This window comes from Callorhinus ursinus, unplaced genomic scaffold (genome assembly GCF_003265705.2).
Source record: "Callorhinus ursinus isolate GAN/ISIS: 27379988/994484 unplaced genomic scaffold, GSC_fseal_2.0 scaffold2, whole genome shotgun sequence".
Taxonomy (NCBI): Eukaryota; Metazoa; Chordata; class Mammalia; order Carnivora; family Otariidae; genus Callorhinus; species Callorhinus ursinus.
This window is the reverse complement of record NW_027397064.1, coordinates 108730369-108742614: the sequence shown is the minus strand read 5'-3', so window position 1 is coordinate 108742614 and position 12246 is coordinate 108730369. Positions and strand designations below refer to the sequence as shown.

General features: G+C 57.6%; 1 protein-coding gene across 1 annotated transcript in view; it reads left to right on the top strand.

Moving 5' to 3' along the window:
* Nucleotides 1–2649: 2649 nt before the first annotated feature.
* Nucleotides 2650–12246, top strand: part of HS6ST1 (heparan sulfate 6-O-sulfotransferase 1) — a 44496-nt gene continuing 34899 nt past the window's right edge. Inside the window, exon 1 of the mRNA XM_025857977.2 lies at nt 2650–3457. Within this exon, the coding sequence (XP_025713762.1) occupies nt 2931–3457 (527 nt within the window). The 5' untranslated portion in view covers nt 2650–2930. The remainder of the gene's footprint in view (nt 3458–12246) is intronic.

Here is a 12246-nt window from a genome sequence, read left to right as displayed (position 1 = left end):
CTGACTTTTAAGATCAGTGGCTCATCTGACTTGACTTTGAGATATGAGAAAATCACCTACAGCCTTGAGGTCTCACAGTGCAAGTGCAGCACTTAAATCAAAGGGGAAACCTGAGTAAAATCCTGGGAGGCAACTAGGAAAATTTTCTTCTTCCTAAGAGAATTCTAGGAATAAAAGGTTTCCTGCCTAATAGGGGGTTCCCTATCAGCTCTGCTGGCAAGTACAAAGCTGGATTAAACAGCCTCCCTGGGGGAAGCACCTGGGCCTCAGTTTCCCCATTGGGACAGTGAGATTGTCCCAAGAGGAGACCGTAGGCCAGGCACAGATGGGTTCAGTGGCCTTTCAATAAAACTTCAGCTCTCTCTTGAATACTGCACCCACATCCCTATCTGGCAGCAGAAACTCATGGGGAGCTGAGGAGTGGCTCCTCTAGACCCTCTCACTGCCCCCATTCAGCCTTGGCATCTGGTCTGGGGTTGCTGAGATGAGTACAGGGGTGAATAAGGGCTGGACTCTGAAGCCAGACAGCCCAGGATCAGAATTTTTACTATCATAAGAGGGAGAGGAGCTTGGCCCACCCTGTGGCCTCCCTGCTGGGCCCAGAATTTCAGGCCTCAAGTGATGAAGGTGCCCTTGGGGAAGGCTTTTGCTCAAGGTTTATCCACCCTGCTGTTATGGGTCAAGCAAAAGTAGCGCCTGGAGATTGGAGACCACCAGTCGGCCATGTGACCCTCTGTTCATCCTTCTGAACCTCAGTTTTCTATTCTGTGAAATGGGTATTACAGTCTACTCCACAGGCTTGCCAATGGGATTGGAAATGACACACCTACAGGGCCTCGTACCCAGTAGTTGTGGATAAAAAGCAGCCTCAATTATGATTTACTACTCGGTAGAGGATTGTCACCTGGGTTAAGGCAGCCTAGTGGTTGGACCCAGGGCAGTTCTGCCCTCCATGGCTGAGCTGCTGCCTTTAGGCCCATGAAGGGAGACTCCTCAGGCCTCAGCAAAAAAAAAAAAAAAAAAAAAAAGAGGGGGGTCAAGTAACTGCAGGCAGAGCAGGTACCTCCAGGCATACCACTGGGCCAGCCCTCACTCCTGGCAAAAATGAATCATTACTGGAAGGTCGGGTCAAAATGCCCCCTGTGGCCTCCCTGGGCCGGGGTCAGTTAAAGCAGCTTCAGTGTGGGCAGGGGCTTTGTGCCTTCTGGATCACACCCGGACTCCCCAGCTCACCCCCAGCAGCTCTAGGTCACTCTGCATTGTGTTCAGGGTGCTGCACGCGGCTGTCCAGAGCTGACGTTCCTTCAGCTCCTCTTGGAAACTAAATGCTCCCCTCTTAGTCAGGTTTTGGGGTGTTGGTGGTTATGTTTCCAGTTCTCTGGGTTTGCTTCCAAGAGGGCTTCTAGTGTGATTTATTTTTTAAAAGTTTATTGAGGTATAATTGACACAATAAGCCCTTATCACCCCTCTCCTCCCATCCCCCCACCCGGGCATGCTTTCAGGACCCCACAGAAGGAAACCAGGGGAGCCCCCGGCAGGGGCTGATGGGAGCATTTGAACCCATCCCAGGTGCTATTCTAGCAGGTCATTTCACCTCTCCATGGAGGTGCTACAGCCTCCGAACACAGTCAAGGGCCAGGGCCCTGTGTTTGGGGCGTAGCCTACCCTTTGGGGTTTCCACAAGGGCCAGGTGGGGGCCCTTCTGCTGAGCAGCCGGCACCTGGCCCAAGCTGGAAGGCGTAAGCAGGCAGTGGGCGACAGGGCAGGGAAGCCCGAAGCACCCACGACGGCGCCACCGAAAAGAGGACAGGCCCAGGGCTGCCAGACCCTCTGACCGACCTACCAAAGCTCAAAGTTGGAAATTTTTTGTGGACTTTCATAATTTGAAATATTGGCTCAACTCTTTATAACTTTTTCATTGGGGTTATAATAAACATGGAGAAAAAAATTCACACTGGCTCCTTTCAAAGAAGGTGGACTGCGTAAAGCTGGGCCCAAAGCCTCTGCGGACACCTCAGTATATCTTCCAAGGGGAGCTCCAGGTCCTTGTCCCAAAGCCGTGGGGCAGAGGCATACCGATCGCGGCCGCACGCCCCGGGCTCTGCGCCCCCAGCACTCCCTTCTCTTCCCCTCGCCCGGGCCCCACCGACCCCAAGTCCCACCAATCGCAGCCCGCTCCTTTCGCATTTGGAACTTCAGAGCGCCCAGCGTGCAAGGTCAGTAGCTTTCCTCCGGAGAAGCGCGGAAGGGGATATTCCACCAGCAGCCGAGACTTGAGGGGGAGGGGGACCCAGGCGCCAGGGGTGCTGGTTGCTGCGCTCCCCGCTCTAGCCCAGAAGGGCCGCCGGCACCCCTGTTCCCCAATTCCCCAGTCGCTCCTCCGCCCCGATTCTCGGACAGGAACCAGTTCCCAGTCGGCGGCGGCCCGCCTCGGAGCGCTCTGGCCGCGGCCAGGGACCCGGGTCCTGGCGCCCAGCACCCGCCTGAGGCCCCGCGAGCTCCAGGGGGCGGAGCCGAGGATCGGCGCGGGCGGCTACGGCAAGAGGCGCCACGGGGGCGGGCCGGGGGCGGGCCGGGGCGGGGCGGCGGCGGACTGCGGAGACGCGGCGGCGCGCGGGGCGGTGCAGAGCGTTCTCGGCGCGGCGCGGAGCGGAGTGGCAGGCACCGGGCCGCAGGGGGCGCGGGCCGGGGCCGGAGCGGAGCCGGAACCGAGCCCGGGGTCGGGCCCGGGGAGCCGGAGCCGGGGCCGGGCGGAGAGCAGCCATGGCGCCGCGCAGGGCCGGGGCCCGCGCCGCTGCGGGCGGCCTGGGCGCCGAGTAGCCGGGCCGGGCCGGAGCGCGGGCAGCGGCGGCGGCGGAGGCAGCTGCGCCCGCGCCCCCCGCCCTCCCAGGCCCCGCGCCCCGCGCCCGGGCCGCCGGCGATGGTGACACATGCGGCGGCGGCGCGCCGGCGGCAGGACCATGGTTGAGCGCGCCAGCAAGTTCGTGCTGGTGGTGGCGGGCTCAGCGTGCTTCATGCTCATCCTGTACCAGTACGCGGGCCCGGGGCTGAGCCTGGGCGCGCCCGGCGGCCGCGCGCCGCCCGACGACCTGGACCTCTTCCCCACGCCCGACCCGCACTACGAGAAGAAGTACTACTTCCCTGTGCGCGAGCTGGAGCGCTCGCTGCGGTTCGACATGAAGGGCGACGATGTGATCGTTTTCCTGCACATCCAGAAGACCGGTGGCACCACCTTCGGCCGCCACCTCGTGCAGAACGTGCGCCTCGAGGTGCCCTGCGACTGCCGGCCCGGCCAGAAGAAGTGCACCTGCTACCGGCCCAACCGCCGCGAGACCTGGCTCTTCTCCCGCTTCTCTACGGGCTGGAGCTGCGGGCTGCACGCCGACTGGACCGAGCTCACCAACTGCGTGCCCGGCGTGCTGGACCGTCGCGACCCCGCCGCGTTGCGCACGCCCAGGTGAGCGCCCGGAGCGACGGGGTCCCAGCTAGCGGCTGCTGCTCCAGCCCGTGCCCCCGCCGTGCTCCCCTGGTCCCGCTCTGCCCTCCTTGCCCTCCCTGTTCTCCTCTCCTGTACTCTTGGGGCCCCCACTCGCCGCAGCCGCTGTGGACCCCCTCCCGACCTGCTGGGCGACCGGAGCTCCCAGTTCCTCCGCTGCGGCCCGTTGTCACCCAGCCCCCTATTCTCACCTTCTTCACCTCGCCTTTCTACTTTTCCCCCTCCACCACCCCCGCCTCCCAGGCTGCGCAGTGCCTGGGCTTCCCTCGGGTCACAGCCCACTGTCCTGGGGCCGTGACTTGCCTTGCGTCGCGGGCCAGTGTAAAATCTGGCCCGCCCCAGCTGTGGGTCCGGGCTAGCCTGGTGTCTTCGGGCGGGAAAGTGGGTTCTTTTGCGTGTGTAGCCCACCTGGAGTGTTCGCTTGCCTTGGCCGCACACACACCCAAAGCGTAAGTGAGAGAAGTGAAGTGCCTCTCCCCCTGCACCTGTGAGGCCCCCAGCCCCCCAGCCTGCCTGGAGAGGGCTGGGGAGGAGCTGCCAGGGAGGGGGGTGGGCTCTGCCTGCCGGTGTGTGCAGGTAGAACAAAGGCCTGAGTGTGACCTGGGGCTGGGGGCGGGGAGGAGGCAATGCTGCCTGCCCTCACCAGTTGGGCCAGAACCGGTTGTAAGTTCCCTCCGAAAAAGGAGCAAAAGCAGACCAACGGCTAGATTGGGGGAGCTGAGTTGGTCAGGGGTACCTATGCAACCAGACACTTTCCTTGGGGGTCCCCCATTTCTGTGGAGGTTGGAGGCATAGGGCTGACTGTGTGGGGGGCAGCTCTCCTGGGAGGCACTTTGTAACCACAACCTCAGAGGGCAGGCTGGGTTTCCAGTGCTTAAAAATCGGATTCTTTTCTCCTGTTCATATTGGTGCCCTGGGGGCCTTCTCCCCATGATAATCTGGGCTGGGAAGGGCCAGGAGTGAGATCTTCTTGCCTGTGCCTTGTTTATATTCTGTATTTGTCTTAGGACTGCACTTACAGACAGGCTGGGGGTGGGGGAGTTTATGTGAGCTATGTAGCTGTGTTTGTTGGCACTCTTCTGGGTCAAGAGAGAGCAGGGTCTCTGATGTGTTTGGGGGATAAAGGTTGAGGATCTGGCCAGTCCACGGTGAAACGTGGTCCATGGCATTGCTCTCCTGCTCAGTTCTTCAGTCCTCCTGTGGTCTTTCCCTGTCAGGAAATTAGGGCCCTAGAGCTGGGGACAGAGGTCATCTTACTTTCCCTTGGCTGCCCCACCCCCTGCCCCCAGATGGCAGCTCGAGCCTGCAAGGTGATGTTCCAGGTCTCTTAAGGCCCAAAGCCCTTAAAGCCTTGCTTCCTGTTCAGCACTTGGTCTGCTTTGCATGGGTGTGCTTTCCTGGTGTAGCACCCACCTCCCACGCCTTTGCCCCTGTGGCCGGCCACTCTATGCTAGACTGAGCCAGGTCTGGAGTTCGCAGCTGCTGGCCTACCAGGACTGTAGTCCCCCAGACCTGGGCACGGACCAACCCAAATAGGCCCGGGTGGGCACCTCCCTGCCTGCGGTAGTGGGGATGGGGGTAGTCACCATCCTGTCTGCCAGAGGGAATTAGCGTGGGAGACTCCCAGAGGGGACAGTGTGCAGAATTTGTTCTGGGGGCTGCCAAGACCAGGACACTCTCTGCAGCCTGTCTCCTGAGGCTGTTTCCCTTTGGGTCACCAGGATGAAGGGCCCCCTGATCTCCCTTCTCTGGTGTTTGTCCACCAGAGAAGGAGGCCCAGCCACCCTTGCAGACAAGAGCCCGGAGACCAAGTGGAGCTGCACGAGGGAGGCCCAGCACCCCCTCCTCAGGGTGGGTGTGTGTAGCAAGAATAGAAAATGCCGTGCCTAGTCAGCCGGATGCCACTTGCTATGGTGGGCTGCCAGCCCCTCTGCCTCGAAGTTGCTGAGCTCAGCAGCATGCAGGCCAGGTGGAGGAGGGGTTTCCAGGGTCCTCAGGAGGCCTTCCCTCTCCTGTCCACTTTGGAAGTGCGCTGTGCCATGAGGCAGGTGACAGAGCTTCATCTTCTGTGCTGTTCTCCCCCGCCCCCTTCATTTCTGTTCCAGGCACTAGGTAGATTGCTTTTTTAATGAGCTTCCCTGAGAGGCCCGGGTAATATTGGCTTTGTGTGTTTATAAGCCTATTGGACTGAGGTTCACCTGCTGAGTGTTCCCCTAGTCTGGGGCTGAACCAGGGTGCTTTGAAGGTCAGGATGCAGTTCTCCCACCTGCCCCAGGGACCCAGCACCTCTCTGGACAAATATTGTCAGTGGCCAGATCCATGGAATGCCTGGTTTCAGGAGCTCCAGATGTTACCCTCACTCTCCTTCCAGCAGACCAGGGCTTGCCCTCCCCCATGGCCCTGTGGGTGCTGGAGTGACCACCTGGCTGGGTAACTGCGGAGGGGATGGGCCTGGCTCCAAGAGCCACCCTGACAGGGCCCTGGGGGTCTGGGCTTAGGGTGAGGACCTTTCCTTCCTCCCTGGTCCCCCGGGCCAAGCGTGTTACAGGGTGTGAATGAATGCTTCCCTGCCATAAGAAGTGCTTCTAGAAACTCCACCAAGCCTCTCCCAGCTCCTGGTGCTAGTGTCTGCAGTACTGGGGGGCCTAGGAGAGGCAGGCCTTGTGACTCAGTGGATTGGGGTTTCCACAGCTCCAGAACCTCCCTATCACACGGCATCAGCTTTGGGGGTTCTAAGCTGGGCAGGTGTTGAGGTGACAAACTTCAAGATGAGGAGATGTACCTTCCTGGAATACAGTTTGCAGCTTCTAGCAGTGGTTAGTATTTCCTAAGTTGAAAGAGAGAAAAAGGTGCGTGAGCAAAGCATCAGTAGGTCCCTGTTATGGACTGTGTCCATTGAGGGGGCTGTCACACCTGCTAGCATCAGCCAGTGTGCTTGAAAGGCCCCCAGGAAGGACTGACCTTGGAGTCGTGAGGCTGCCCACAGGCAGCAGGCGGGTGGCCGGCCAGCTGTTGCCGAGGGCCACTTTGGTTAGTGTCTCTGCACCCCATGCTCCATGTTACTTCATAGAATCAGGATGGCGCTCCTAACAGCCGGAATGTCTCTCCTTCCTCTCCCCATCTGCCTAAAGGGGACAGAAGAGGAGACACGGATCTGGCCTGGGTAGCCCTGGAAATGTTCCTGAAATTGTGTAGCCTTCATTCAGAGCCACCAGGGGCATTTGGGTCCCCAGTATGGCTTCCGGGAGCCCCTTGTGGGCTTCCAGCATCTGTGATATTGCTGTGTAGGAGCCCTAGAATCGATGGCCTGTACCCTCCCAGTCCCCAGCCTCTTTTCTGGTCACATACCCTCCGCTCTCCTGAGTTCCTCTGTGTTCCAGAAATCTGCCAGTGCTCTCAGCTGAGCCTTTGCTACCTTCTGCCTGAGGATGCTGTCCGCTCCTCCCACTCCTCTGCTGGCTCCTCCTCTCCCCTCAGCCCTGCTGCTCCTTCCTCCAGGAAGCCTTCCCTGGCAGCACCCTGTTGCTTTAGATGCCCTTGGCCATCCTGACATGTCCACAGCATGTTGGCACTCTTCGGATGCTGAGTGGGTACTGCCCACATGTTGGCACCAACTAGAATGTTCTCTTCCTGGCCCCACACCCTCTCCAGGAGCCGTGCCCCTCCATGAGTCCTCTAGTGAATGAGATTTGAGTCAGCCTTGAGTGCAGTGCAACCTGCCCAGCCAGGTTGGGCAGACTTAAAATTGGGGCATTTTTGTAACAATTCTTTCTGCGGCACTCAACAATTTCCAACTTGCCTTCACAATTACTCTCTTACATGTGATCAAGGGACAAAGCCCACATTTGCCTACGCTGGGGCAGATGTTACCTAGAGCACGTGACTGGAACCCATGAATGGGCCCAGCCACCTAAGGGATCTGGTTGGAGTGTCACCATGGCCTGAATCGCCTAGGGAAGCCTTGCATGGAGATGAGGGCACTGTGAGGTCACGATGTTCAGAATTAGATTTACATTCATAGCCAAAACAAAACACATCTTCTTTTTAGGCAAATGCGCAAGAAGGCAAACTTTCAAATAGCTTACTGAAAATTATGTTAAATGGTGCTCTGGCTTGTGAAATTAGCTATGTAACTCATGCTTTCTTTAAAGCACCAAAGACTTGCAAGACCAGGGCTTCCTGACCTTCTAGACCCCTCACTTGTAAGAGCTGGGGTCACGCAGAGTGGGCTGGACCACTGTGCTGTAGTGAGGCTGGCTCTGATCTGGGGACTATCTGCTCCCGGGTCAGAGAGCCTACCCCTGGGGCCTGCGAGGCCCCTTGTCTTTTTCTTTCTTTCTCAGTTGGTGGTGTGAGAGATTTAGCTGCTGTACGTGGGGAGTGGCAGGCGGTCAGCAGAGGCCCGACTTTGTCATCCTTAAGGGACCCTGAGTCTTTTTCTTTCACATCTTACCCTCTTGTTGTTTTGTTGTTGTGATGATTATGTGATAATTGGGAGGAAAACATAAAAGAGAAAAGAAAACTGACTGTGCCTCGCACATGCTTTTCTTTTTTTACTATAATTGAAACCGTAATATGAATTCTCCATAAATGTTGTTACTTCTTATTAAAAACTTAATATTTTAGTAGCTGCAGACAACCCCCTCTCCCCGGGTGGGTTGTTAGTTCTGCTGTGTTGTTGAACGTGCAGATTTCCCGTTTCTGGCTCTCGTAAGTAATGCTGGAGTGGATGTCCTTGTGTGTAAATGTTTTACCTAGCTCTCATTTCCTTTGTAAGTTCCCAGGAGTGGATTTCTGAGGTGAAAGGTCTGAAGGTTCAAATACTGTCAGTGTAAGTGTGAAGTTACTTTTCAGAAAGTCTGTGCCTTACGATGTTGCCACGTGTGGTATTTGAGTGCCCGTTTAGTATTGAATAGTGTTGTGGGTTTGAAAAGAGTCTGCTTTCTTAAATCAGCAAAATACGTCTCTCTGTGGTTTGTATCAAAAAGTCCTGCTTGGTGCAAGCACTCTCAGGGCTGGTCTAAACTTCAGGGGGTTTGGGAGGATCCAGGCCCAGTCACCCCAGTACCTGCTCATCTGGTCACGGATATCTGCTTTTTGGCCCTGCCCAGAGAGCCGGGTGGTGGGCTATGGGGGACCCAAATCTGAGGAAGCCAGGGTGCAGAAAGGAGGCTGGCTCTTGTCCCCCAAGCACTTGGAATGGGTCATCTCATTTGGCCCCACCACCCCCAACAATGCAGATTGTCCCAGTTTCCCATATAAGGAAGTCAAGGCCCAGAAAAGTTGGGGAACTTGCAGAGTCTCTCAGCCTGGAGAGTGTCCTGAAGCCTGTGTGCCCCACCAGCCCTCTGCTGCACCAGCTCCCCGCCCCAGCCGGGAAGACTGTCGGTGGGTGAGAACAATAGCCAACCGTTCAGGCAGACCAGCCAGGTTCAGCACATGCAGCTTCCAAGACCCTGGGCAGACACGGGCAATTTCACATGCAGACCTGCGTCGTTGCTTTACTGGAAAACATCTGGCGGCCTTCACCGGAGTAGCAGTAAGACAAGAATCAGGCCACATCCTCTGGCAAGGTAGCGCCGGCAAGGTTTGCTGATGTGCGCGCTGCTGGCTGCCATCTGTGGCAGCAAGCAGGGGCCTCCAGCACCGCCCCCCATGCTGCCACTCCCATGTGATCGGCTTGTCCCCAGGTGGTCCTGAGGGCCTGCAGCCACCAGCCTGCCACCTGGCCCTGTTGGAGGGGCTGTGTGATTCCAGCCAGGACATGATTCCGCTGGTCTGTGGAGAGTTCGAGAAACGGGAAGGGCACTCAAGCTCTCTCCTGAGAAGGTGGTTTCTGAGTCCTTCTCCTCAGCAATTATTTATAACCACATGGATACTTCTTATTGGCAACTCTGCTCTCCTTTTCCTTGAGACCTGTACCTTAGGCTCACTTGCCGGCACTCACAGATGAGGAAATATGTTTGCAGGAAAATTTCTGTCTCTCCAGACTCTTGTTCTTGCCTCTTCCAGAACTTCATTGGCTCTTTTTCTTCCTATTAAGTTTTTGCTCTCTGTTTGGGTTGCCAGGGCCCTTGGGGTGAGATGCTGTCCCAGCTACAAAGATACAAACAGAGGCCCAGGCGCTGGTGTCCAGGCTGTCCCGGAATGTGGTCTGATGTCTCTGTTCTCCCAAGGTTCCTGGTGTGGCTGTGTCCCCAGTCCCTAGCTTGCTGGGCTGGTTATTCTGGAAGTGTGGCGTGCACATAGACACACACTGGAGAGTTAGCATGCTGATCCCAGGCCACCTGCCCGCCATGGGCAGCTGTTAGAGGACATCAGGACCAGCCGGGTGGCGGTGGGCATAGGCTGCCCAGCCACTGAAGACCACACACAATCCTGCCCCAGCCTGGGCCTGGGGCCTGTTTTCCTCGATGGGGGAGCAGAAACCAGCCAGGGCAGCCCTTCTCTCCCATGGCACCCGCTGCCCCTGGCCAGGCTCCGGCCACCTCTGGGTGCTAGAAGCTCTGCTTCGGAGGCACAGCCCCGCAGGCCAGCCAGCATCCCTTCCCTGCAGTGCTGTCTGCTTCCACCTCTCTCAAGGCTTCCTCCAGAGCGCCTGGACCGCTTGCAGGCCCCACCCCAACCCCAGCTGCTGGTCTTTCATTCGGTTAGCTAACCATCCTGGGTCTGGGGCCTCTGTTCACCAGGGCTGCCTGTGGGGACTGACATGCCCAAGTTCCACAGGAGCTCATGGGCTGTCTCTATGTAGACGGGGCTCTGAGGCCCCAGTGAGGATAGAGAGACGGGTGGGACTCGACTTTGGGTTTCATCCAGAGGGTCCAGGCAGCAGCTTCCTCCACAAGGAAGCAGAGGAGGAGAGAGGAACCCCCTGGGCAGCCTTTCTCACCTTAGGTCTGAGCCTGTTTCCCCATCTCAAAAATGGGGCATGGAGTTTGTCATTTGGTTCTCTAGAGGAACCAGTGACTTGTTACCCATGACTTCCATGACTGCATAGTCCTTCCAGCCCCAGATTGTGTCTGGGTCTTAAAGGAGCCGCTCTCTAACCCCTTAGAATTCTGTGATCCGAGGTGGAGCACAGGCCTCATGGCCCAGAAGCGGGGCCCAGGCCCTCGGGTGTAAAGCGGGCTGTCAGTGGCTTGCCACAGCCCAGCGGGAGGCTGGCTGTGGGGACGGGACAGGGGCTTCAGTGAGAGGCGGCCCCCGACAACTGTGCATCTGGCCTGGCTCTGAGGGCCGCACGTGAGCTGCACAGCTGCCTTCGTGTCTTTACATGGGGAACGTTAAAAGGCCCAGCGGGGGGAGGGAATCACAGCAAATCAATAATTGTCTAGAAAGATAGTAACTAGAGAGATTAAAAGTCTGGAGCTAATTGTTTATAAAGCTGTAGAGTTGAAGGGAGTCAGTGGGCAGGCAGGAGCTGGGGACTCTCATGTCTCTGGAGACGGCCCCGATGCACCAGGGTGGACATTTGAACGTCTGAGCTCTTGAGTCACACCAGTCTGGGACCTGGATATGCCTGGAACTCTCTGAGCCTTGTTGCCTTTGCCTGCCTGGGTGTAGCAGAAGGCGTCGGACAAGCCAGACCCCAGCAGGTAGCCAGCGCCATAAGCTTCACTCTGCCCACCGTGGCATGGAGGGACAAAGGCCATCCACGGGCAGGCTGTCCACGGGCAGCCCAGCAGCGAAGAAGCCAGCGGGAGGAAACAGCTCAAAGCAGGTGGGAGAACAGGAACAGTGGGTGGTCAGGTTGGACAGCAGAGCAAGGGTGGGGGCCCAGGCTTGGAGCCGGACCCATCTGGGTCGAATCCTGGTTCTGCCACTCACAAGCTCTGTGACCTCAGTTTCCCCATCTGTAAAATGGGCATACTGATAGTGCCTGCCTCAGAGTTGGAACTGTGCCTGGTGCTAGAGACTTTTTTACAAGAGGCCACAGTGCATCCCCTCTCTCTGTGGACAGGGAAGGGCCCTTCAGGGCCAGCTAGGCATTTGGTACCTGTCTTGGTCAGCTTGAGGGCCAGCAGGGGCTTCCTTACAGCACCCGAAGTCTGGGTAGCTAGGGTCCCCTTATGTGGGACATTCACCAAGCATCACTGGCCTTCTGACATGACAGCCTGAGATGCGAGATGTGCCGTGCTCTGGCCATAGGGGCGTCCTGCTCACCCCGGGCTTTGGCATTGGGGACCACCCTGTTCCTTCCTGTCAAGGGCTTCACTTTGCTTCTTCCGTGGATGTCGAGAAAGCCCCGGACTGTGCTCACCCTTCCACTGGTGTTGATGTGTGATGTGGCGGGCCTGTGTTTTCACTTGGTGATGGCTGTGGTCTGTGCCACCAGTCCCTCTGTCCTCATTGCGAGTTTAACACAGGGGCACCAAGGCAGCCTGCTATGGCTCCCCTCTGCCACCCTGCCCCCCTCACCACTGTGTGCGTTTCGTGGTTTTCAGCCCCCTTTTTTAGATTTTCACCGCAAACGCGTATCCCTTAAACAGCACCCAGCACTGTTGACACACTCTTCAGAACCTGCATCAGACTGTACTTGATCTTCTTGCTTTCTTCACTCAGCCTTGTTGTTGAGATTTATCCACGTTGGTCCATGACATGCATATTTAATTCGTTGACTGCTGGACTTAACATCGTTTGTCTAGACGCATCTCTTTTCCTCCCGTGCTTTGTTCCAAGAGCAGACAGGAGTAGTGGTTCACAGACCAGGTAGCAGTGGCCAGGCCTGGCCTCCCGTCCTCGCGTATCCC